The sequence below is a fragment of the Balearica regulorum genome, chromosome 6, assembly GCF_011004875.1.
Source record: "Balearica regulorum gibbericeps isolate bBalReg1 chromosome 6, bBalReg1.pri, whole genome shotgun sequence".
NCBI classification, from domain to species: domain Eukaryota; kingdom Metazoa; phylum Chordata; class Aves; order Gruiformes; family Gruidae; genus Balearica; species Balearica regulorum.
The window spans coordinates 42,827,426-42,854,468 of record NC_046189.1 but is presented as its reverse complement, the minus strand read 5'-3'; the positions used below and the strand labels follow the sequence as shown (position 1 = coordinate 42,854,468).

The following is a 27,043-nucleotide window of genomic DNA, read 5'->3' as shown; positions in this document are numbered from 1 at the left end:
CTTGGCGTGCAGACAGTGTGCCCTGATCCCCACAGGACAGGGTGGGCTTTTCTTTATCCTTTTTGGTTTTGGTGGAGTTTTTGGGGTCTTTTGGAGTTTGTTTGTTTGTTCTGTTGTGGTGTTCTGGTGTTCTTTTTTCTTTTTAATTGTCATTCTGCATTTTGTGTGCCTGGCTGTGCTGGTTGTTTTAGCAAGGGCTGGTGATGTAATAGAAACGTAAGGGCTGTATCCCCAGTGTTATATATTCTTCCTGTCCTAACTTCAGAGTTCATAGATTTATTTATATTGCGTACACTGACCTTGTAGTGTGTTGTTGAAGTTGCTTAAGCTGCAAAAGTGCTTTCATTGCTGGCAGTCGAATAATTACATCTGCCTAGTACAAACGCGCCGCATACTGTACCAGCGTGCAAGGAGGAGAGATCCGTGCTCTCAGAGCTTGCAGTTGAAGCAAACAGGGAAAATTAAGGGACAGCAGAGCGCAGTGTGACTGTAAAGTGGTAAAAAGCATATGCAGGGGTGATCAGAGTACACCGGTGGGATGTGGGGGCCGTGGCTGTTGAGTTGCCATCCTGTTATAGCTCATCCTGCCCTTCAGCACTGTGAAGATTGTTAGTTGACGACTTTCGCTATGTGTTTTCCCCCACCAGGAAAGGGCCGTTACGGAGAAGTTTGGAGGGGCCAGTGGCAAGGAGAAAATGTTGCTGTGAAGATCTTCTCTTCTAGGGATGAAAAATCCTGGTTCAGGGAAACTGAATTGTACAACACTGTATTGCTGCGGCATGAAAATATTTTAGGTAAGTAGAACAACCATATTCATGTTTCCTAGCGTGGCTGGCGTAAAGGCAAGTTAACGGAGCAGTTCACTTGCAAAGCGCTGCAGGTTTGCTCAGGTATCTTGCAATCTGAGATTAAGTTCTTGTGATAAATAGTTGAAGGGGAGACTTGCAGGAGGGTGCTGAAGTCTGACTCTCAACTGGAGAAAGTGTCGTAGCAAACATGAATCGTCATCCTCCTGCAGAAATAGTCTAGCAAGAAGCAGTGAACCAGATCGATCAATTGTTGGCAACGGAGTGTGTAGACAGAGAACGAAGGTGCCGCAGACCCACATGCTAAGAATTCAGCCTTGGCAGCCAAATGGCAAAAGAGCGCTGTGCAATATGTTAGCTGGCGAAGTTCTGGTGGATCTGCTTTTTTATAACTTCAGTTTACCTGGGAGAAATAAAAGGAGACAAAGTGGGGAGGAGTTTATAAGAAGATTTAAATATTTGAATACTTTTCCTTGAGCCTGAATAAACTGCAGTATAAATCCATTATTTTCTTCTGTTTAACTGTTCTGGGTCAAACTAAGTTTCTTTGGAGTTTAAACTTCAACTATAGTTGCCCCTTTATGATGTATTTCATTTCCCTGTAAATATGAAAGTAGATGATTTTGAATCTTCTGCACCCCTGTTTTTATGTTGTGAGCTGTGGCCAAAGCCTAAACAGCCCTTTTGGTTCCTAGTGGGCATGACCACCTTTCAGTGGTGTGCCACCCTTACAGATAAAAGCAGCAGCTTGTTTTCTGTGTGCTGACATTACCTCACCCGCAGTCTGTCTGTCTGTAATCAGTTTTTCTTGGGCTCCTTATTCTTGTTTCCTGTCAGAGAATATTCCTTGGCTCTATAGCTCATCCTGCTAGACGTTTGTCTAATGTTTCCTGAAGCAGTTCCTTTGTAACTACAAAAATAATTTGGTGGCCTCCTGAAATGTGAATTATTGAACTTTCCTTCCCAAGAGAGCAAGTAACTTGGCTGAAATTACATTACACGTTTCCCATGTTCCTCTCTCTGTGTTTAGTCTTTCTTGATAACTGTCAAATTTGTTGGCTGTTTTACAGAATTTTTTTAGATGCAATATTAAACAATATCACAGATTACAAAAGTGTCACATTGTGCAGAAATCTGACTTCAGGAGAGAAAGTAGTGGGTGTTCTTTCTGACAAATGTCATACGTGGGCTTTTAATAAACATGATTTGTTCCTCTGACTTAGGAATAAAACTTCTGTTGCTTCCCAGCTAAGGCTGTTGAGGTCAACAGTGTGCTGACACACAATAAATTCAGAGGTAACAGGAGGGGAGCTACTCCTGAATTTTGGGTTTGGTTTTAAGACATCGCATTTTTGAAAGCAGTTCTTGAGGTTCATGAGTTTCAAAGAGAAATTTTTCTCTGTTCCTTTGTAGAAAATCATTATGAAATACAGATATGGTGCATAAAGGCGCTCTGCCTTACTTCACCACGGAAGTTGCACACCAGTTGAGCTGTCTAATATTGGAAGTAGAAGAATTATTGTTCTTTGTCTTTCGGTATGCTAATCTTCTAGTGCTGCCACGTTCTCCTTAGCCATCTGCCACTTGCTATGTCCCGCGGCTCAGTTGCGAGCTGGTGAACGGTTAAAAAGATGAGGCCGTTGGAGGCTATGGCAGTCTAGAGCAGTCCCATAGGTCTGATCGTTCAGCGGGCTGCGGCCATCCCTCTGCAGCTCGTTGAGCAATCGGGGGTCATGGGAGAGCAAGTGGTTGCTGTGGTGCAAAATTTTCAATCAGAAAGGTGTGACGTTTTCTGTCACTAGGGGACAGCAAGTTTTTGACACGTCAAGGTTGATTGCTGGGAGTGCTCCGAATAGGCTTACCTTGGATGTAAAGGCGAAGTTGGCACAGCACGTAGTATCTGTTTATTGGGATGTGATGTGTACACAAAACGTGTTTAGCCCTTTTCTCAGGAGCCTGCACTGGCTACTTGTCCTTAAAAATGGAAATACTTACGGATTGTCTGTTTGAGGTACTGCTGCTTTCCAGTGTGATGGGTTGAGTGGACAGCAGTGGATGCGCTACATGTGGTGGTGGTCTTGTTTAACTGGACACTTCCCCACCCCGAGTCCTTCCAAAAGAAGGATGTCCTGGTTCTGGCAGGGATAGAGTTAATGTTTTTCCTAGCAGCTGGTTAGTGCTGTGGTTTGGATTTAGGATGAGAATAATGTTGATAACACACTGATGTTTTTAGTTGTTGCCAAGCAGTCAAGGACTTTTCAGCTTCTCCTACCGGCCTGCCAGGGAGGAGGCTGGGGGTGCCCAAGGAGCTGGGGGACACACGAAGGCAGGACAGCTGACCCACACTGGCCAAAGGGATATTCCAGACCATACAATGTCATGTCCCGTTTCTAACAGGGCAGCTGGGGGTCTTGCACGGCATCGAGCCATGACATACTTTTTCCCAAAGTACGTGCTCTTAACAAGTAGTTGTGTTTGGTGTGACTGACAAAATACATGAATACATTCTTGTGAATAGATTTGAGTTAGAGTTCCAGAATATGTCAGCTCTTTTTTTCACCATTGTAATACCTGCAGTCTGTTTTCAGTGCAGTACACTTGTGGAAAAGTTTTAATTAAACAGAGTTTTAAATTGCAAGAAGGACCTAGTAGTATTGCTTCTTTTCCTGGGGGAGTCTTGAAGGAGCTCTGTCATCTTACTTTGTTGTATTTCCTTTTTCTTTCCTCTCCCTCTAGGTTTTATTGCGTCTGATATGACCTCCAGAAACTCTAGTACCCAGCTGTGGCTGATCACCCACTACCACGAGATGGGCTCTCTGTACGACTACCTGCAGCTCACCACCCTGGACACGGTCAGCTGCCTGCGCATCGTGCTGTCCATCGCCAGCGGCCTTGCACATTTGCACATCGAGATATTCGGCACGCAGGGCAAGCCTGCCATCTCTCACCGCGACCTGAAGAGCAAAAACATCCTCGTTAAGAAGAACGGGCAGTGCTGCATCGCGGACTTGGGTGGGTTCCTTTGTTCTGCGGCAGCCGCCGGGCTGGGGAGAGGGCCTGGGGGGCTGGGGAGAGGGCCTGGGGGGCTGGGGAGAGGGCCTGGGGGGCTGGGGCCTGGGGGGCTGGGCTGCCCCCCCACACATCCCCGCCGCGTGGCCCTGTGGCCGCCGCCAGATGGCGCTCACAGCCCGAGGCGCCGCCCGCGGGAGGGGGGATCCGGGGGGACCCGGGCGGGAGGGGGGATCTGCGGGGACCCGGGCGGACCCGGGCGGGAGGGGGGATCTGCGGGGACCCGGGGGAACCCGGGCGGGAGGGGGGACCCGGGGGGGGACCCGGGCGGGAGGGGGGATCTGCGGGGACCCGGGCGGACCCGGGCGGGAGGGGGGATCTGCGGGGACCCGGGGGGACCCGGGCGGGAGGGGGGATCTGCGGGGACCCGGGCGGACCCGGGCTGGCGGAGGGACCCGCGGGGGGGGGGGATCCCGGGGTGCCGCACAGAGCCTCGGGCCCCGCCGTTCCCAGGCTTCGGCTCGGTGCGGAGCCGGCACGGGCCCTTCCACTTCCAGTGGCAGAGCTCCATGCTCGCTGTCCCACCAGCCTGAGTCCTTTGGCAGGTAATGCAGCCCAAAGTTGGGCGCTCTCACCAGCCCGTTTTAGACTTTAAGCTGGCAGGATGCTGAGGACAGTTGGGGCAGCATGGCTCCTTCACACCCCGGGGGACGTCTGGCATAGCGGCAGGACAGTAGTAGTGGGAGACGTTGGCTAGGCACAAAGTGTATCGGGAGATGGGATTTTTTCAGTAACAATTCCCCTGCATCGTTCCTATCACTTTTGCCCGAGGGACGTGAAATACGTATGGGGAAAACATGAAAGCCACACACCTGGACCTATCGAAATTTGTAGAGGGATTTGTAAGTAAAAAATGGAGTAGTAAGTCGAAAATACAAAACTTCAGAGACTGGCTTTTAAATAAGTTTGTAGTTCACACTGAGGAGGGGGCAGCACATATTGGCATTGATTGACATCACACTAATAAAGTAAAATCTACTACATTCAAATATCTGAAGTGTCTAGATAGAGATCTTTCTCAGCACAGCAATAAACACTTCCTAGTTAGTTTCTGTGGTGGCAAAATAGCTATTTTTTTAAACGTGAAATCCTCAGGCATGTATTTGACGTGTTCATGTGTTCCTTATCTGTAAAGGAGAGTTACCAAAGAGTTTGTTGCTTCTGGCATGTAGTCATGCCCTTTATTTTCTGTATAGCTTTGTCTTTTCTCCCTCCTCTGTCTCAATACGCGCACCACACAAGAATGACAGTGACTGTAAGTGTGGGCAGATGGAAAGATTCAGTGCAGCTGCCCAGAGCTTAGCTGGACTTTGGTTCTGTCGGTTACACCAAGTTCCGCACTTGCAATGTACCCGTTAAGAATAGGTGTAAGCTCTGAAAGCAAAGAGGAATAAAATCGTTTTGATGCGCATCTTGTAGCTGTCTGTCTTGCTGGCAGCCTGGGTGCCGTGCGCCTGAACTGCAGCGCAGCTTGGGGTGCGTGGCCGTCCGGTCCTGGGCCTCCCGGCAGCAAGCACAGCAGCTCTCTGAATTGGCCGCTTGTCCCTCGGCACGCGTGCTGGAAACGAGTCTCTGGGCAGCAACCCGCGTAGCCAAGGCTGCAGTTATGACACTGGCTGTTTCAAATATGTTCTAGCTAAGCAGAAACTGTGTGATAAAGTCCAAGGATGGGTGTCAGCCTCGGTTCAAGCTGTCAGTGCTGTGGAAAAGTTCTGCCCTTCTATTTCTAAAGCAATACATGTGCATGACAACAGGTCTTAGTTGAGCAACTTTACAGAGCAGCAGAATAATGCTTATACAAAGAGAAGCAGCAGCCCAGCCCTTCTGTTACTCCCTCCTTCTCTTACCCCTCCGTATAGAGTAGTGAATGCCCACTTGAAACTAACACTGGTATTTGTAAGGAAGGTGCAAAGAACGCTAGCACAATTTGCTCAGTTTTTGTTTCTAACAGATACTTCATTATACTGAAGAGGATTTTTTGGTGTCTTGAAAACCAATGTTTTATCAATTTGTATTCCTGTCAAGCTTTTTTTTTATTAAAGAATTAATACTTGCATTACGAGCTTCTCTGACAAGCAGTTACGTGCCCCTAAGTTAAATGTGCATTGAGAGCTCCTGAGGTGAAAAGCTGCAGTAGTGCAAGGTCTGCTCCTGACTCATAAACAGCACAGATGCCACCATGATGAGAACCTGATTACAACATTGTTGTCCCTTGACCCTATTGCAACACTTTCTTAGTTTGTAGTGTGTGGGATGCTGACTTGCATCCCTCAGCCTTAAACCTTTGACCTGTCAGTCCATTGAATCTGTTTTGCCCAATTTGGATGGAGTAGTAGGATTTTTATCAAAGTGTTCTCCAAAGTCTTGATGTCTTCAGAGTTTGCCAGGAAATTTGTTTGCTAACCTTTGTTTCCAGTGCAAATTTTTTAAAAAAATACTATAATCCATACATATTGTATAATATAAATGAATATGAACAAATAAATAAATTTATAGGGAGGGTGTGTGTAAATATGTCCTCTGTGTGTGTGTATATATATATGACAAAAAATATTTTTGCCTGGCAAGCAAGCTTTCCAAATTATCTTCTCAGCAGTCATGGGGGTTAATAGATGGCATCTTTCTAGAGGTGCCATAAGCATTTTTTTAGCAGCTTGAAATTACTTGAAGTGCATTTAAATTGTAGGAAAGTGTTTTCCAAATTTTTGTTACAGTGAAGTACAGACTATTTTTTGGAAAGAAAAGAAATTCATGATCTGGTGATTGGTTAATTTTTTTTATGGGACTGAGTTAAAAAGCTTTTTAAGTTTCATCTAAAACAAACTCATGTTAAATGTAAATAGTATATGTTATTCTTACAAGATTTGTTGAGGAAATTAGGGAGAGTTTGTGTTGTCTTTTCTATTGCTTAGTTATGTCATGCATCTGTTGCTGTTCAATTTGCAGTGCTCTCTGTTTACCATGGCAAAATGAGTACTCTGTGTGTTTCCAAATTTACAGTAATTTAGTCCCTCACATAATGTTCTTTGCTTAAATGTTTAGTAATTAGTAGAAACCAGGTAGAGTGGTTTTGACTGACTCATTTTAGATCAGCTTGAGGATGTTTATTTTTCAAGCTACTGCAAATACGGTGTTTTTTATTTTCCAGCTTTATTTTTTTAACTTGGGTATATCCATCATGCAGTGTTTTTCTTCTCTTTTCCCCACAGTTCGGATATATCCACCTACCCAAAAGTTCTATAAATAAATGTGAATGCTGTATAAAATTGTTTTCTTCTAAGTAACAGATGCTTGGCCTTTTGTGTATACGTGCTTAGAGTGCTGGTGACATCCAGTGGCTGCAAAACACTTAATGACAACATTTTGCAACAGTGCAATAACATGCTTAATGGTAATCCCTGAGGAGATAATTGGTCTAAGTCTATGGACACGGTGGCTGTTTTTGATAGCTGGTTTGGAGCTGACCCAGTTGGTCTTCGGACAGTTGGACTCTCAGCTCCTCCTTTGTTAGAAACTGTCTGATGGGTGTCACTGCTCACATGGAATTTTAAATGTACGCTGCTGTAGTTTTAAAGGGGACTTAACAGGGATTTTTTTTTCCTGTCCTTCAGGCCTCGCAGTAATGCACTCCCAAAGCACGAATCAGTTGGACGTGGGGAACAATCCCCGTGTGGGTACCAAACGCTACATGGCTCCAGAAGTCTTGGACGAAACTATCCAGGCAGACTGCTTTGACTCGTATAAAAGGGTCGATATCTGGGCTTTTGGGCTGGTCCTTTGGGAAGTAGCTAGACGCATGGTTAGCAACGGTAAGTATTTGGGGCTCCTTTACTTGGCTTTAGAAGGGTTTAAGGAAATGGTAATTCATGGCAAAGCATCTGCCACCAAAATGCATGGGATGCATAGTAAAATACTGGACTTCTGAAGTATTTTGGTTCCTGACGCTTTGCTGCCTGTGGTGAAGTTGTTGGTATGTTGGGTACGATGGCTGAGTATTGTTGTCGCTTCTGTTCAGGGAGAGAAGAAAGAGGGTCCCCTGCTACATCCTAAATCGTGACGAGAAATAATTCATACCACATAGTTAAGTTAAAATTTTAGATCATAAAGTCTCTAAACTTTTTCCATGTGTCACTAAACCATAATGTACACTTTTAGGTGACTCTTTCGCATGACGAAACCTGAAGGAAAATATGAACAGAAGGAAAATATGTAGCAATTGAAGAAGTGATCAGAATTCAGGGATGCTCTTGCTTTACCAAGTTAAATGCACTCACAAAGCAGGACTTAGTCAAAGCACAGTTCTGCTTGGGAAAAGTGCCGCTGGAATCCTGTGTCGTAGCACACAGTGTTACTTCGTGTTTCCTTGGCAAGGAACTCTGAATTTAAGAACCTTTAAGCTGAGTGTCTGTTGGTGTGATTTCTTGTGCTTGTCAAGTCAGAAGTCCTTTCTGACTTGTGGACCTCAGTTCGTGCTCTCTGGACCCAACCACACAGGAGAACACAGAAGGTGCCCTTCAGGCTTCTCTGCAGACGCTGGCAGTGACGGTGACATGTTTAAATCTGAGGAAACTCTGAATCGTCATACACATTTATTTGCTCTGTGTCTGATCTATTCCCATGAAATCCAAGTCTGGGATTTTGTAACTGACATCAGACAATGGGTTTGTCTTCAGGAAGAGACGATGGGTCGTTTGCTTGCTGCAGTAGCTCTGAGCCCCAATGTTAGGCTGGAACCCCGCAGGACAGGTAGGGCTGGTGCCAGCCGGGGTGCTGCCAGCATAGGATCCAGGTACAAACTTGTTCAAAGGAGGCATGGTCAGAACTATAGGCAGTAGTCAGGTGGCTCAAACTGAAGAATTGAGGGCTGCTTTTTGGTGGGAACTATTGCAAGTCAGAATTTGAGGGAATACTTTGGAGGAAAGGATTCAGATGGCTTTAGAGATGTTCTCAAAAAGTAGCTGTTGAGCCAAAGGAGAGAGTATGAGTGAGTGGACAGAGGCAGGCTGCGGTAAGGTATGACAGGGAAGGCTTGCGGTAGCTAGTACGGCGTAACGATGCCTGACTCAGACTCTAGTGGAAGTTAAGGTACTTGCCTCGTGCTGTTTCTCACACGTTACCTGCCCTCCACTCCCGCACCCCAGCGGGAATCCTGTCCAGATGGTGTTACACTGGGCTACGGGGAATGGGGAGAGAGGACAGGCGAATGTGCAGCAGCTGTAGGAGCAAACAAATATTAAAGTGCAGGACTCTTCTAAATATGAACCTTTTACTTCATCTGTTATCTGTTGGTGGCCAAAATAATTTAACTGTAAGTAAAAAACCAAGCAAACAAAACCCCCCCAAAATCTTACTGGTCCCTTGTTCAGGGTAATTCTCAGCACGGCAGCCACAAGCAGCTAGCTGTCTCCAGAAACACTGCGGTCAGGCTTGTTATGAGAAGGCTGCTGGAAGGTGGCACTTCCGAGAAGATTTGCAGACCTTCCAAGCTAGCTGGGAGATTCCTGTGGGGCCTGGAGCACTATCCAAAGCCCCTGTCTTCTCCAGGATATGTCCCGGGTGCATAAACAAAGCTGACTTGGGGGTAGCAAAATGCATCAGGTAGGCTTAGGTGGCTAATTTAAGTCTCCTTGTAAGCCAAGAGCTTGCTCTGATAGCTCTGCAGAGATCCAGATGGGTTCTCTGCAATCAAGAGAGCAGGGTAATCTGTGCAGGTGGTCAGCTGCTTTGGGGAGCTGCATCTGAACCTGCAGGGTCCATAGTGAGCAGCTCCTGTCTTGTTGTCACGGGACTGTCTCTAGGAGCCGAAGGGAACTTCCATAAGCTTTCTGTGGGGTGGGTGGAGCTGAGCTCATGACCTCGCCGTCCTTCTCCCTTCAAGTAACTCCTCTGACAGTGAAGACGTGTGCAGCAAACAGAATAGGTATTGTTCTGGTATGAGAACACATGTCAGCTGAATCACAGGGCGATGATGGTCTCAGGTGATGGAGGTATATGTGGTTAATTAGAGAAAGGAGGAAAGTCTTGTGAAGGCATGGTTTTAATTTTTCTGCTTATTGGCAAATGTATGTCGTAGGCAGTTATGAAGGCTTGGTCATTGCATTTCCCAATATTTGGAGACCTCTGGGTTGCAGTTCACGTCAGTGTGAGTGCCTTGAGAATTTAAGCTGTAACTTCACTGTTTTCAGCACAGTTTTATATTCTGCACTTTGTCTCAGCAGTCTGTGAGCACTGTAGTTTCCTAGTTGCCATAATATGATGGGTTTGCTGGGCAGGGGTTGATTAATTCACTGTGCAAGAGGTGATGCTCGCTGCAGCGGGAAGGGAAGCCAGCACATGAGAGGAGGCAGTCGGTCTGCGGAGGGACCGTGCTCGTAGCCGTGGGTGACGGGACCAGCAGTGCTCACACATAGCCACCGTGTAGAGTATTGTCTGTTTGAACATAGCAGTGGGCCTATGCGATGACAAAACTTCACGTGAAGCTTTCGATAAGTTCGGTTTTATTGCCAGTCTTGAAGTTTGAGTCATTCATCTGGAATCTGTCTTGCCACAGTGCTGTTTTTGGAGGTTGGTAATCCTTTGTGGAATATTAATGTCTTGCTCTCTTTGTATATGAATATACCTTTATGCTTATATGTATGTGTGTACACTGTACATAACATATATAGAAAATACACACAGTCTTACCTAGTTACCTCTTCAAATGAAAGTTCCATGAAACGGTACCTATTATTTAAATATTCCCATGCTGAAATTTTGATACGTAGGCATTGCTGCAGTGACTGCGGTTCACAGGCGGTTTACCTGAGCTACTGTGAAACTACCGAGCTTAGGTTGTGCTGGCGGCTTCACCGAGGTGGTGTGAGACTCAGTGTGGACTGCGGGCCTGCCACACATGGCAGGTAGATGCTTTGGTGACTTGATTTGGGCTGAGCTCAGTGATGCCATGGAAGTGCTTTTAACGGTGATACAGCTACGTCATGACACTGGTCATGTCAAGTCTTAAGACGGTGGTGATACTAATTCCACAGTACTTACTTCCAGTTGGTCTGTATTTCTGGCTGTTGCTGTAAGTAATTACATTTCCTGGTTTGAAATGGAGTAAATGTTTTCTCTCAAATCCAAGTGTTTAGCTGTGTGGAAATAATTTCTTCATCAGGTGATCACTTGGATAACCCCATTTGACTTGCAGGAAGCCTCTGGCACTGGGAGTGAGCAGGCTGAGGTCGGGGTGGCATGCCTCTGTGAACTGGGTGACGGCATATGGTAGGTGGGCGAGGGCACTGTCACTTACCTGCGCTGGAGACTTTTGCTGCTATCCCATGCTGACGGACACTTGGCATCTCTCATTTACTGGGTGGAAATGCAGAGTCTGTTCCAGCGGGTCAGCCTGGTTTAGAGCTTCATTTCATGGAGACTCTGAAGTTGTGATCTGAGTAATAAGTCTGATCTTTTAAAAAAAAATTAATATTTCAAATGTTTGTTTTTAAATTTTTAAGTTTTTTTTTAAACTTATCTAATGGTCCTCAAGGTGACACAGTGATTCTCAGTATTTTTCTGTTGTGGCTTAGTATAAGGAGGAAAATGTGGTAGGAAACTCCTTCACCACAACCAAGAGTACTTGTGTCTCATCTTTGTGCTGCAGCAGGAGCCACTCAGCATTTCTCTCTGTGCTTGAAAAATGTAATTTAAACCCCCAAATCAGTATTTCACTCTCTTTAGACCAGTGCTTGTTCCCTGTAGAGCGGTTGTTCACTGCTTTTGAATGTGCCCCCTTCCTAGTGTACAGTGCCATGCGTCTTTCCTTCATCGGTACCTGGCACTTGCAGTTGTGTTCCTTGGGACCCTTCACTGTCATTCCTGGTCCCGTGATTGTGTTCAATATTAAAGTGACACCAGAGGCTGACAGATGGGTACTGCTCAAAGCCACCCCTGTGTGTGGTCATCGTTCTATCTGCGAGGCTGGGTCTGTTGCTTAGGTGTTTGTGTAGATGCTGCTTTGCTCCAGTGGGTAGATTCATGCGTGCATAGGACAAGCTGACATTAAAGTAACGAGGAATAAAGGTGAAGAAAACACTAGTGTGTGTGTGAGAGAGTTCTAGTTGATTTGAGTACCAAAAAGCCAGCAACCCCAGGGGAAAAAAGTACAATATATTGTAAATTACAGAAGTCGTCTTAAAACTGTCCAGAAAGCAGCAAGCTGCAGGTCGGCTGAATGCCCCGGGGCGTCCCCCGCAGCGAGCGGCAGGCTCGCTGTCCCGGGGCAGTGTGCGAGGGAAGCGTGTCACAGTTCAGTGACGGTTTTGCGAGCGGGGCGGTGTGGGCGAGAGGTTGCAGTGGCTTGCTGGCACCGCTGATGGGCTGCTGCGGAGCCAGCGGTGGTCCCACGGGGTCGGTGATGTTTGGCTGCGTACCAGCGTGCTCTAGAAGCACTCTGTTGGAGTAAAAGTTCATTTCATATGTATTACTGTATGTCTTAGCTGAAATAGCCAGTTATATACCCTACACTTTGGAAAGACCATGTGAAAATAGTAAATTAGAGCCAGACTCTCTGTTTTAGTGGTAAAGTTCATCTGATATACCCTGATGACTCTGGAAACGTTTTCAGAGCCATATGATGCAGCTCTGCATTTGACTTGTATGAAGCCACTGCTTTATCTGAAATGGAAATGTAGACAATGTAGATACACAAGAGGTTTTTCTACTCTTAGTTCTCACAATAAATGTTATTCTGTGTTCTGGGAGGAAGCAGGAGGAGTGTAAAAACAAGGGTTCAGCCCTGTGGGTGATGTTTGGTGTATGCACTTAGGAATTGCTCGGAGGAGGAGGGTGGGTGGCTGATGCTTCTTGATGCAGCATGTAATACGGTCTGTCCTCCTGCATCCGTGTCAGAATACCATAGGGCAAACCCTGCAGTCTGCTCAGTGCTTTGTTACGGTAACGTGCTCGGGTAGCCGGTTCTTTGAACTGTCCTACTATTTTCAAAGGGAGCTGTAATTTCCTGAAGACCGTTTCCCTTTTCGACTAGTCATTGCAGATAGGGATTTACAGATTTTTACAAAGGATCTATGGGACTATGATCTTCATCACCTATAGAACGAGAAAACTAAATCCAACCACTGTAGCAAAGCTTGAGAACCTCTTTTCAACTTCAGTATATCCAAAGCAACAGAAATTCTCTGGGATTTCATGTATGTCTGACTGTGGGACAGCTGCCAGTCTGCTAAAAAGCAGTTTTAAGATTGTTCTGCCCACATTTCTATTGTACGTAGAGGGCCTCATTTGCTCACTGTTTTTTCAAGCTGCTGACCCAAATGCCTGCCTTTGAACACCAGTTTTTAAATTGGCTTCCTAAGAAAGTTGAACTCCCTATAGATCATTTGTGAGCTTAATCCACTGATGAAACTCAGTGCTGCACACATGCCTTAGAGTAGGCAAAAGGCTTTTTAGCCTGCCAGTGTTCTGTAAGCTGGGTGACGAGTTGTGGGAGCACACGCATTAACTCACTTTCCCAATGAATCCTGGAAAATGCATTCAGACACTGGGTGCCACAGGCTCTCGGGTGTTTGGCTTTGTGGTGGCATGTGGTGCCAATTATCCTAAGTATTTACTATTTTAATAACAAGAAATAAAAGTATTTGAAGTGCCAGCGTGAGGGTCTGTAGATGCTGACATGCTTATTGGACTCTTTCGGGAATCATAAAACCATGCAAAGTGTGTGGTAAACCTATTAAAACCACAATGCAGACCTTAATTTTTTACATTTGCTAGTAGAAATCCCAGTTTTGTGGTAGTCAGTAAACCTCCGTGCATTATAAAAGATGGCCTTTTGGCAAGTGAATTTATTTCTCGTCACTTCGGCCAAGCATCTGCAAAATGGATGTAGTTCTTATTTTGTGGAATTGTAACATGAACCAATTAATTAACATTTTGGGTAGAAGAAGCTGTTCCTATGGTAGTAAGTGCTATTCTGTTTAACGGCTGCTTGACACTGTGATGTTAACTTTTAAAATATTTTTGTGGTACTTAGATGGCTGGGTCCTCTCTCTGTGCAGAAATAGTGTTTCACTGGCATGGTCATTAAATAATGCCTTTCTTGTGTCTTACTAGGTATTGTGGAAGACTATAAACCACCATTTTATGACTTGGTTCCCAACGATCCCAGTTTTGAAGACATGAGAAAAGTGGTCTGTGTAGACCAGCAAAGGCCGAACATTCCCAACAGATGGTTCTCAGACCCTGTAAGTGGGTGTGCTGGAAGATGCGAGCTGCCCTTTCTTCTTTTGAAACAGTCGTGGAAGTTATTTTCAGTTGTCACTTGAAACTGAAACGGTCTCGATGCTGCTTGTCAGGAGCACGACCCAGTACAGATTTCAGAAGCATGCTGGCATGGACCTTTGTCTTGGAGCAGGAAGAAAACACCAGGAGCAAACTTCTGACTGTTAAGTCTGAGGGCTTCCCAGATTAGCCTTTTAGCAGCGTGATTTAACAGTAACTACTTTAAAGCTGCCCTTCCTATGTTCTTGTCCTCCCTCCAAGGGGAAACGTCTTGAAGGGCAGGGTAGCCTGTGTAGGCCTTCCTGTGGCTTACACGCACGCAGATTTAGGACAGAGTACCGGCTGTTTGTTCCTTATTACCGACGCTATGGAGGTGGGTTGGAGTCTGTATGGGGCCAGCGAGAGCAAGAGGTCCCACCTACAAGGTTTTGGTGACCGTGACCTGTGTTGCCACACGAGCCACCAGTGAATCCCAGCCGTTGAAAGCTGCGCTGGACATGATGAAATCACAGACAGAAAATCTGTGCCTTCTCTGGCTTCCTTCATTGATCTTGCAGTCTGTTTCATTGAAAAGATATTCTGTGGAGTCTTTCCTTAATTAGAAAAACCGACTAAACTCCATTGTTAAAAATTACGCTAGTTTGTCACTCCAGTCAGCCCATTGTCTGGTTATTCTCTTAGTTTAACCAGTTTATCAAACCTGGGTTTTTTTCAAGGCGTGAAAGCTGTATAGTTGATAGACAACAGTAAGCTCTCTATAGACTGAAAATTGAGTACTAATGAGACAATAAAACCTCATTGTGTTAGTGCTTAACCCAATCTAGTGCTTTCTTGGCTTGTGATTGTGTCCTTACATGTGTGTTTTGTGTTTTATTCTTTTCCCAGACATTAACATCTCTTGCCAAGTTGATGAAAGAATGCTGGTATCAAAATCCATCAGCGAGACTAACAGCCCTGCGAATCAAAAAGACTTTGACCAAAATTGACAATTCCTTAGATAAACTGAAAGCTGACTGTTGACCTTCTTCTCGTGGTGCTCTCCTGATAGGAAGGCATTTGTCTGGTTCAGAAGTAGTCTGGCCAGACAGTTTATATGATTGGTCCCCATGTGGCTACTTATAGAGGCAGAAGTTCTTACCAAGCCATCTGTTTGGAGACATCGAGACATCGGAACCGGACGGACTTTGCTCAGTGACTACGACGGGCATTTCACAAATGGTCAAGCTATAAGGACTCATGCTGGATGTACTGTTGCAAAGGTAGTGGCCTGAAGGAAGACAGAGAAATCCTAAGACAAGATCAGGGCATTAAATAATGGCTTTGAACAGCTTTTTTTCTTTTTCTTTTTTTTTTTTTTAATTCTCCTAATCACTCCCAGGGCAAACACATGGAAGTGGTAAATTTTAATCAGCAATATTGCCTGTGCTTCTCTTCTTTATTGCACTAGGAATTCTTTGCATTCCTTACTTGCACTGTCACTGTTAATTTTAATGACATGACTTGCCAAAAATATGATTGGCTGTACACTACATTGATCTATGCCTGAATAGGAAATGAATTTGGTAAACTGAAAATGTAACTGTCAGATTTTAGCTGCATTTTACATGTGTACTGATGTTTACAATAATGCTGAACATTAGGAATTTCTCGTTTATACAAAACTTGCAAATTATTTATTACTAGTGCACTTGCCAGTTTTTTAAACTGTAAAATAAGTGCATAAAGTTAAAGCTTATTTTTATGTGGCCTCTTTCATGATTTCTTACACAGATGTTTTTGTAACACAATATAACCTGAAACATAAATTGTTTTCTGTATTGTCATATTACAACTCGATAGCCACATTTTAAGTGCTTCACATTTGTAGGTGTGTGGTCTGTAACATATTTTCAGTTCAAATACGGAACATATATATAGCCATTACCCACATGACATTGTGTCTAGTATCTTACTGATCTAGAAAAGGAAAGCAATGGAGGAATTAACTAGAATTTTAGGTCATGGATGCTGTGGGGAAAATGCATTTTATTTCTTCTAAGCTATATAATATGCATTTAAACTCTGCCAGAAAAATAACTATTTTGTTTTAATCTACTTTTTCTATTTAGTAGTTATTTGTATAAATTAAATAGAATGTTTTCAAGTCAAACAAAAGAGTGTTTTAGTTCTCTTCCTGCCTGTTAGTACAGAGGTATACCAGAGCAGCAGCGGGTGTCTCGCAGGTGGATAGCGTTGGTCCCGGTCAGTCCTGGGTGGAACACCAAGGTGCTGAGGCTGTTAACGGTTGTTTGTCTGGCTGTGTCTTTCCTGCGCTGAACTGGATCCCAAAATAGCACAGCAGGGAACTGGTGTACTCTCTTTGGCCATGACGTGAGCTGTGTCCATGCAAACCGCCCAGAGCACGTCTCGCAGGAGGAGGTACGTTATCCCCTAGCCTCAGGGGAAGAATTCAGCTTTGTACCCAGAGAACTGTTTTCTCTGCCTGTACCTCTTGATACTTTCATCTTACTTGTTATGCCACGTGGAAGAGGAACTCGGAAGTGACAGTGCCCTTTCATCCTTGGAAAAGAACCCCTTTATTCATGGGCTTGAAATCCTCCAAGTAATCTAAGGACCTGGATAGTAATTAGCCATTTGGACATGCTTCCTCTCTGGGTTAAAAAATTTCTCTGAGGTTCCCTTTTGTGCGTTAACTCTGCCAGATTCTGATCTCCTGTTTCTCTAACTTTTCCTTCTCAGCTCCAGTCTTCCTTGCCCTGCTCCAGCCAAGTGGCGTGCCTTTCTTTCTCTACATTCCTAGTGTAGAAATAACAGCCGAGTTTGTGGGGTAGGTACTGCGTGGGGCTAAGAGACTGCGCAGTGCGGTAGCTCTGCAGAGCAGACTGAATTGGTACCAGTTGCTAGGTCTCTTAATTACACTTGATGCGAATCCAAGCAGATCCAGTGCTGCAAAAACCATAGGAAAAGCAGGATCTGATCAGTTTTATTGTTAGTCAAAGAAAGGCTCAGTTGCCTGAATGCATTCCAGTTTGCATTAAACTGGTTTGTGTGTGTGATGCCTGCTGGGCTAACTTAAATAACTTAAATAACAGGAGGGACAGTATTTCAGCAGAGACTCGAGCGAACCGGTCCATTGGACTGAAGATGCTATAGGAGTGGAAGTAACTGCTGACAGTTACAACTGCAAAATGCGTAGCTGTGTTAGCAACAGTTCCTGATAGAGAGTATTGCCTGAAGCTCTTTAGTTCTAGGTGCACGCACATACGTATTTCTTTCCCATGTACTTGCACGATGGAACAAACGTCAGTATTTAAAACAAAAGGAAGTGATGCAACCTGCTTGTGGAGGTCTCGGGCTGCTGCAGCGCTCGGAGATGAGGACAGCCGGGGATGTCTGGACAGCGGAGGGCGAGAGGGGACGGACCGAGACAGAGCTGGGGGGGAAGCTCAGTGCACAGTGCGAGTTTGAAGTGGCTGGTTAGGTTTTCTACTTTGAGTTTTCACATCTCTAGCATTTTCCAGTACAGGTGTTGGAGGAGAGAGGCAATCCGTCATGCTGATGATTAATAACCGTTCTGGCCGTGTTGGCTGAATTTGCAGTGCCTTTCTCAAAGGCTAACATACCGAGTTGTGGCATCTTACTAGATGTTAGGGAAGATGGTCGTGTTAAATACTTGATCCATCTCTTCTTTGAGCTGTAGCATCTCCTGAAAAGTGCTGTGTGCGTAGAAGAACGACGTGACTTCAGGTTGGAAACAGCTCCGTGTGCTCTGCAGCGGTTTACTCTGCTGTCTGTGAAGATCTGAGTTTTCTAACCGCAGCGCTGGGTGCCGGTCTGTTAGCTGTGCTAGGGCCAGCTGGGATGCCGCGGGGCCTGCGGGAAGGAAGCGCACGGTTCTCCAGGGCTGGGCTCTGGAACCACCGGCCACTGCCGAGTTTGGATACGGGCTTCGCTAGGGACTTGAGCACGAGTCAAAACCGGAGTCTGGGCTCTCCCTGTCTATAAAGCAGGGATAACCAACTAAAGGATAAAAACACAGACTGGAAAAACACCCCACCCAGTAATCGCCCATTTATCCCATGTGAGGTAAAGAAGATGATCCAAGCAAGGTGCTGGCAGGGTAAGGAAGTCTGGCCAGTGCCAGGACTCCGAGGCACTCATCGCCATGGTAGACAAGCTCATTTTTATTGGTGCTGCTGCTAGTAGCTTCCTTTTGCATATCAAAACATCCAGGCATTATTTTAAACAAAATACACATTCATGTTAATGAAGTATTTTTGGTCCAAGCTTTGACTGAGCTGTTTGAAATGTCAACTAATTTTTTTTTTAATTAGGTAACTGTTGGCAAACTTAATCAAGAAAATTCAGTGGAAAATAATCGTAAGAAGTAATTTCTTATCCCTTGTCTTAGAGAGAAGTCACCCAGCACCGTGCTTTCCTAATGTGTAGCTGCTACTGAGGATAGTCAGGGTCCACGCATTGAAAACGCAGCGGAGATGGCGGCGTTCTGAACTGCCCGCCTGGTGCACCTGGGAGCAGAGGAGGAAAAACTCGGTGATAGCCAGTGAAGGATTGTCTGTGGTGTTTAACCTCATTTCCAAGCATCTGGACCGTCACAGGAGAAAACTTGTTGTGGCTTTTCCCCTCATGGTGTCAGGGCTTGGGCAGTGGGGGGGAGTTTCCCGGTGATGTGGTGATGATAACGCTGCTGCCCCCGCGCTGTTTTTCCAGCGTGTTTATTAATGTTCCTCTAGTACCCCCATAAAATCTAATCTTCTAAAGAGATTTGGAATGCTTGTATATAATCTGCTGCATTAAGGCCGTCGCTGCATTTATTACTATGGAGATGGCACAAGCAGTTCCATAGTTGAATTATTCACGCGTCTGGCAGATTTGCACTGCACACAGCCAATATGGATCTGCGCTGTTCAAACAGTGCCTGGCCATATATCAGAGCCCTACGGAGAGGAGGCCCTGCGGGTACAAAATAAATAAAATGGCACATCAGCGCACGAGTAGCACCGTCTGTCTGGTTCCGCTATCCCGTTGATAGGTACAGCCACCTAGGAGGAAGGCGAGGCAAAACACAGAGGTTCTTGAGATCGGGGGGGGGGGCAGGTTGCTGCTTTTGTTTGGATTTCTCTTTTTTCATATGCAGAAGGCTTGTTCGTTACTCGTTAGGAGTATGTTGCGCTTGGACTGGTGTCCTGGGGGCAGCTGCCTACAGCAGCCCGAGGCCGGCGACTCGTGTTAGTGCTGCTGTACGGAAGCCACTGAAGGCTTCCTTCCGCTTGTCTGTAACTCTCCTTGGGTGCCTTTGGTGCTGGAATTTTCCATGAAAAATCCATATCAGGCCTTCCAAAATGTTTTTATTTACCTGGATTAAACTATTTTGATAAGGATGGACAAGGAGGAATTCTCTTCCCTGCAGGGTGAAATATCTGCTGTGCAAAAAGGTCAGCCTTGGCATTGGAGAAGGGAAACAAAGATGTTACAGGTGCTGTTCTGTTTATATAGATAGACGTTAAATCTTTCTCAAACACATTTTTACATTTTAAAGCTAAGATTTGTGTGGGAAAAGTAAGCATTTTATCAAATGTAGAGTTAATGATTTACTGTGACAGATGCTCTCACCTGGGAATAGCGCATTTGCTTTATCCCCAGCGGGAAGGAAAAACCCACCACACTTCTAGTCTCGGCATGGTTTCTTGGTTCAAGCACACATGCCAAAGCGTGCCAGGAAAAGCAGAGCGTAGCTGCACACGGTTTACCTCAGTCTCGGCCCCTCACAGTGGAAGAGGCTGCACAAGGGACCTCTGGCGCTCGTGGAGGAGAAGCTGGGACCATCTCTGTGCAACGTGCGCTTTCTCACTGGTTATGGACTCCTCTCGCTGCCTCCGGATCCTGCGTGGTGGAGAGCTGTGTGAAGTCTGCAACAGGGATCTTCCAAGGGGTTTGGGACTCCTGCTCACTGGGTCGACCTGTTCGGTACCAGCCGGGGTGCAGGCGCGTGGTCCTCTTGGGGATGGTGGGCTGTGACACGGCACACCAAAGTGCCTGCCGGCTCTCGGCCTTGGGAGAAGACTTAGTTGTTGGGATTAAAAAAACCGAAACCCAAACCAACCAAACCCAACAAAACGCCAGACCCCGAGGTGTGCCCCTTTTCACCACAGTCGTCGCCATGTTGCTCTGTGCGCGGTGGCGTTTGTCCCAGCAACGTCTAAACCTGGGGGCGTAGCCCTGGCAGAGCAGCACGAGAGCTGGTGGTCCTGTCCTGTCCTGCAGCCTGGCGCAGCTCCTCGGGGCTCTCCGTACGTACGGACCCAACAAATACCTCTGCTTGTTCTGGCCAAAACGTTCCATAGCCTGGCCGGGCCCGCAGCACGGTGCAGCCCCACGGGCTGTGCTTCCCCAGCCCTGGCACAAGGCGGGTTACACCAGGCGGAGGGGGCTGCTGCTGCCGTGCCGTGCTCCCGGGTGGAGAGGGGCGAGCGTCCTGGAAGAGCTGCTCCGTCCTCCTCCCTGCCGGGCGGTCGCCTCTCGGGGGGCTTCAGCGCACACTGCAAAGCACGCCCAGGGCTTTGTGTCTGGGTGCTTTCGTCTGGGTGAACTGCGTGACTGGGGAAGCAGCTGATGGGAGACGGATTTAAAAATTACCTAACGTCAACAATTACTAATTTGTCTTTCCTACTGCAGTCCCTGCCAAAACGCTGACCACCTTTCCCAGTGCAGCGACGGAAGGCTTCGCTGTCACAGCAGCTCTGAACTCCTAAAATCAACAACTTTCAGATACCAGCATCAGTTTTAGCAACTCCGCGTGTTTGTTACTATGCTAAAATCTGTTCCTTTCTGACAATGAAAAGCTGCTGCTGCATTCAGCTTCAACACCTGTATTTTTTCTTCTTCCTGTAGGCATCTGAGAGTTTTAAGGGTTTGGGTTTTTGGTTGCGTTTGGTGTTTGTTGCTTGGTTTTTTTGGTGGCTTTCAGGGCGTGTAGAAGGAGCGAGCGCAGTCTGAGCTGCGGGCAGGCGGTGCTCGAGGAAAGGGAGGAGGAGGCAGAGCACGCTGGTGAGAGTGCTGCGCTGCGTTCAGGTCCGTTCTGCAGTCCACGCTGCGCTTCATGGTTGCTTCTTTCTGCTGCGATTTTCATCTCTCGACAGTGTTGAGGTGAAAAATCAAGATCTAGCCCCGGGAGTTACTTGAGGATTTTACCTGGTTTCCATGTTTTTCTAATCTCTTAACCGCAGCAAGAGCGTTTCAGCCTGTGGCGGTAACTCGCAGGGCGTGGGACTCTGGGGCCGAGCTGCTGGTCGGGCTCCGCGTGCCGACACAGACTCGCGGCATAGATCCCTCCTCGTTCGTGGAGTGTTCTCCTGGGAAACCTGGAGCCTTAAAACACGATACCTGCCGAAGGTGGGGGATAGCGAACTGTTGGATGCCAGCCAGGAACTTTATTCTAAAGACTTGCAAACCCAGCCATCTTGTTACGTTGTCTTCCTCCAATAAAGAGAACGTACCTTTTAATATGAGTGATAAAAAGGAGGAAATTGAAAGGTCTAGAGAGCAGTTTATAAGAACAGTGGAACTGCTAGCGAGGAAAAGCTTACCATAACTAGGTGTGCAAAGGAGTTGCAAAATAAGGAGTGAAAAGTAATGCCTTCTGTCTGCCCATTGATCCTTCTCTGATAATTTGCTGTATGTGGATCTTGCAATCTTTATTGCAGTTAAAAATAGTTTAATATTTGTCATACACGTGAGCTGTTTAAGGAATGTGGAACACAAGCACTAGTGTTTGCTGACAGGCGTTCAAGCACTGACCGTACGCTTTAGACAGCGTAATGCCTGAACTGTATAGCAAGGATCGAGACCGTGGCTAGGGTTCAAATGATCGCTTTTCACCTTACGCTGGAAGCAAGCCAAAGACTGACAAATTTACTATGTCAAGTCTCTTGTAATGAGTGTGAATTTAAAATACACAACTACCCATCTTCATTAGGAGAAAGAACATTGATAACAGTAAAAAAAAAAAAAAAAAAAGTATTTTACTGTTTCTAATCATTCACTGAAATGAGATAATCTTAAATTGTATTTTCTCTGCAAGCACCTTTTTAAAAAATTGCCCAAGAAGCTTCACAGAATTCAGTTTTCTTAGTGTCTTCTGCTCTGGTTTATAAGCATCCTGACTGAAAATAGAAGCCTTTAGGGCAAGGGCCCCGGCCCTTTCCTCTTCTCCTCCCCCCTGTCCCTTTGGCGGTTTCCAGCAGGTGCCAGCGGATGGCTCGGTTTTCCTTTCGCTGTTCCTGGTGAATCTCCTCTCACCTGGCTGCCCAGGAGATGGTTCCAAAATGGGACACCAGGAGCTCCCCGTAAAAATAAAAGCCCTGATGGGCAGTACAGCCTGACCCAAAGCCCAGCATTAGCGTTAGGAAGCGAAGGGAGGAGTGAAATGGTGCGTTCTTGTCCGCACCGCTATAGAGGTGGCTGGGGAGGACACAGTTTCGGGAACATCTCCAGCAACGGTGGTCCTCTGAGCAGTGGTCACTGCTTGTGCTTTTCGCTGGGGGTCAGCGGACGGAAGGACATGTCCGTAGTGCGTTAGGCGGGGCACGAAGCAGAGCGCAAGCTAAGAAGTTGGCCTGGACTTAGTTTACGCTTCGCGCTTGATGCTGCCGAAGGCAACAAAGAGGAGCCAGGACCAAGCGCCCACGTCGGCAGCTTCATCCTGCTCGGGCTCTGCCGCCATCTCCCCTGCAGTGACTGCTGTCTTGGCACCGGCAGCATGGCGGGAGGAGGAAAGGAAGAGTGGATGAGGAGGAGATGGCACCATCGGCGCTGGGATGGCAAGGGAGGGGACGCTGCCAGTCGTCTCAAGAACAGAGGTAAGGAGCGGAGGAGGCAGTCCCATTAGAGAATTAACTTTTTAATTACACTAATGCTCACTCCTCGGGCACTTTTCATGTCTGAATGATGCTAAAATGTTCCGAGAAGTTCCGTTATTACCCTCCTCATCAAAAAGGCAGATCAATATGAGCTTTTTGATAGATTTATGGGCTACTGTTTAATAGATTTCAGAGCTGTAGAAAGCAGTGTTGGGGGGGTGGTGACTAAAGAGTTGTAAAATAGTTCTTGGAACAGTTTGGGAATTGTTTTTACTCTTTTTCTGATTGCCGTGGTCAACAGTATAATGTTTTTGCAGAAATGTATCATTCTGATGACAATTTTTGGGAGGTTTTGTAGCATTTCTGGATGAACGCAGTGGGAGACAGACAGACTGCAGGACAGCTCTGTAGTTAGGATGCTGAACTGGGATGTGGAGGACCAAGGTGCGTGGTAACTACTGACCTGCTGGCTGTTCTGGGATGTCGATGTACTTCGTTTTGTTTTGCCTGCACAAAATTTCGATAGGTCTTAGTTTTGTCCTGATGTGGAGCAAAACAAATTACAACACAAAATTCTTGTTTTCCAGCCAACCCTGGAAGTACTTCCAGTTGGCAAACGTTTTTATGGTGTTACCCATTTCCAAAGACTCTTAAATCCCCAGGATACGCTATTTCTGTCCTGCTGCGAACCATGCAAACATCAAACTTGGGAGCACATTTGCCTCACAGTAGCCTTGAAGTGTGGTGGGTTTTTTCCTCCATCCCCTGTTTTGTTGCTCTTTTGTTTTTTCACTGGCATTTGGTGTGTCAAAGGCCTGATGAAGATTGGAGACAAAGGGTGAAAGCTCAGCGATCACGGATAACTGGGGACCCAAACCTGCGAATCGTGAATGCTCTAGAAACCCAGGAGGGAGGGAGTGGCTGGCACTCTGCCCTCGACTCTGCTTCTTGGTGGTTCCTGAAGTGCCGGGCAGTTTCCACCCGGCTCGTTCACAGAGACTTCTGCCTCAGCTCAGATGGTTTCAGCAGGAGCTGCTTCTGCCACCCGCACCAGCAAACCCCAACTGTGGCACGGGGCAGGAGGAGGGAGGGCACTCACTTTTGTTCTTACTCTGTACCAATAAACACAGAGAATTCTGCTTTTAAATTACTCAAATTTAAATGCAGGTTGTATTTGCTACTCTTACTGCATCTCAAACAGTTCACCAAATCCATGGCTGTAGAGTTAAGCAATGTTGGTCATCTTTGAAAGACAAAAAAAGGCCAACGTTCAGAGCATGAGCTTTGTGAAAAGGCATTTAAATGTGGTTTTTTTTTTTTTTTGCTTTAGTAATGGCCTTGCTTACATACTGTAGTAACCTGTACTTTCCTCCAACTCTTTTGTTTTTCGTGGTGCTTGGTGTGTCAAAGGCCTGCTGAAGGTTGGAGACAAAAGGAACTTCCTACGCAGTGGCTGAGGTTGAGGGCTGGAGGCAAACCAATAGAGAACGTTGAGAGAGTACGAAAGGGTTCTGTCGTTTGGGGTGGGTTTTTTTGGTTTTAAACTCAGTTTCTAAACAATTTTAAAATGTAAGCAGCTTGTAATTCTGTATCAATAATAGTTATAATGACATTTATTTACATGAAACCTATTGAAGTAGGAGGTGAAGACCCAACAGCCAATTTGAAATGCATTGTTCCAAGTTTCACAGATGACATATAGTACAAAATATAATAGCATTTGAAGTGCCCAGATAATTAGTTTTTAATGGCCTAAATGGAAACAAAAGGTCTCAAGTGTGTTTTGAAGACACACAGTATTATCAGTATTAACTCATGCAAATGGGGCCTTGTTTAAAATAGGTAACACCGACCACGTTGCCGTGTGATGTATGGAAAAGCTGGACAGAGCATTTGACCTGATAGGTATGATAGAGCACGATGATTAGTACTCTGACATGCTACTCTTCTTTCATAAATGCAAATATAAATGGGGGGTTGGGGGACAAAAAAACTCGTCAGATATTTAAATATACTGCCAATATCCATATTCTGAGTGATATGGATTGATTTGTGTCAACAAGCCTTAAAATTTCTGTTTTCTAATAGATGTGTATTGAGGTCCCACATAAACTCCTCCAGCTTTGCCATGCAAGTTTCTACACCATCGCTTTTCATAAACAAGTCTTCAGTCATTTGAATTAATCAGTCTATCAGCCCATCACCCCACCAGGATTCTCTAACACTTTGAAGAACTGAAATCCCATACGTAATCCCAAACGACGAGGAGACACTTTGAGTCAGATATTTATATAGAGGACTTGTGTCTCCAAACTGGTAACTTGTTGGTGTTCAAACTTGTCTTTTATTGATGAAACATTTGTTTGAAACCATGGGACAAACGTTGTCCAGAGGAGCAGGGCAGGCTTGTGCCTGGCGCCAGCTTTAGCGAGGATTTTCCTGCCCCTCTGTTCTCCTCCGCGTCGTATCTGCTGGAGGATTAGGCCTCCTGTCCCACCCAGGATATCTTACTTGGGCCAGAAGTGCTGGTTCCTGGATGTCTGGCATCTTGTCCTGAGCTCAGCAAACCTCTTCTAAAATGAAGCCGCCTCTGCTTAAGTCCCCAGACGCTGACAGGATGCGTCCAGCCTTTGATGGTCGGGTGGCCGCTGTTCATGGAGTGGTTTGAAATCCCTTAGGACGAGATGTGCTGATTAGCAAGTGAATCAATTTGTCATGGTATTTCTTCACTCCCAGTGTTCACGATATGAATAAGACCAGGGTTTTCAAACTATATACATATCTAAATAGTGTAAAATAACATGTATAATATAATCTCTTAGCAGGGGTTGGATAGATGCGACACAACGTCCTACTTGTTCAAACTGGTGGATGTACATTCAGATGGATAAATTCTCTTCAATTCCGCTTTAGTGGAACAAGATTGTAAGTATATATATTTCACCGAAACTTGCTTGCCTTAATGCTTCCTCAGTTATCTATCATAACTCCAACCAAAAAAAGAGAAAGATTGCTTGGTTTGCCCCCCCAAAAATAATAAAAAAAAAATCTATGGGATGTTTTAATAAGTGTTTTCACGTAATTTGTCAGCCGCGTATTAAAGGTAATTTACCGTCTCTTGTGCGGGGTTCCACAGCGCTGATGTTATACACGTTACCTTGGAACAAAGTTGGCATCATGATAGAAGATGAAACATAATTTCTAGTGAACAGTTTTCCTTGGCAAAATTTTCAACTTTTTGCATCCTTGACTGTAGTTAGCAATAACCCCCACCGTGTGAGCGCTCTGAGGCTCTTGGAAAGAAAACACAGCGCTCAATTAACGTTCAGCCGGTTCTGCGCAAGGAGAAATACCGCAAGGGGCAGAGGGGGAGCCAGGGAAGGGGCTTCTCAAACAGTTGCCCGCACACCCCCCTTCTGCAAAGCCCGCCGCAGAGCAGTGCGTAACGGGTGTCGTCATGGGATGCACTTCTGTCCTTGGAGGGGCGTTGGCGGGGTGTGTCTGGGCTAGTCGCATGTTCAGTTTTTAAAAAAATATTATTTTCAGGCCAAAAAGTTACAATTTAACTGTAAGCAGAATTTCTTATGCAAGCACTTCCTTTTCAAAATTATTTTGGTTTTAGTTACTGTCCACTTGTGTCTGCTGCTCCTGATGCAAATCTGCCCATCCAGGTGTCGTCAAGACGTGAAGGTAAAAATGTTCTGAAACGGAGTCTATTCAGGTGAGAGAATTTTATGTGAATCTCCTCACCCTAAAACTGTTATATTGAATGGGAGATAGGAGATTGCTGGGGGAAAGAAAAAGAAGTTGAGATGAGAACTGTCAGCAGACAGGAAGCCTGGAGGTGGTAAGGATTCAATTAATCTTCAATTTTGGGCAAGCTTGTGCTGCTCAAGGATTGAGCTATGTTCACTCTTCTGTGCAATAACTGGGAGGATGGGGTTATCCTGGCTAGGGACAGAACTTCTGAAGTCAGAGCTACTGCACTTCCACGCACGTACAGCTCTTCCTTCG

General features: G+C 45.8%; 2 protein-coding genes across 4 annotated transcripts in view; both read left to right on the top strand.

Annotated features, from left to right (window-relative positions):
* ACVR1 (activin A receptor type 1) overlaps window positions 1-16,304 on the top strand; it is a 66,346-nt gene extending 50,042 nt beyond the window's left edge. For all 3 annotated transcript variants that reach the window (XM_075757392.1, XM_075757394.1, XM_075757393.1), the window contains 5 exons: window positions 648-794; window positions 3,543-3,818; window positions 7,487-7,684; window positions 13,983-14,113; window positions 15,036-16,304. In XM_075757392.1, the coding sequence (XP_075613507.1) occupies window positions 648-794; window positions 3,543-3,818; window positions 7,487-7,684; window positions 13,983-14,113; window positions 15,036-15,170 (887 nt within the window). In that variant the 3' untranslated portion in view covers window positions 15,171-16,304. The remainder of the gene's footprint in view (window positions 1-647; window positions 795-3,542; window positions 3,819-7,486; window positions 7,685-13,982; window positions 14,114-15,035) is intronic.
* ACVR1C (activin A receptor type 1C) overlaps window positions 4,242-27,043 on the top strand; it is a 59,269-nt gene continuing 36,467 nt past the window's right edge. The window contains exon 1 of the mRNA XM_075757395.1: window positions 4,242-4,246. The gene's annotated coding sequence lies outside the window, so the exon portion shown is untranslated. The remainder of the gene's footprint in view (window positions 4,247-27,043) is intronic.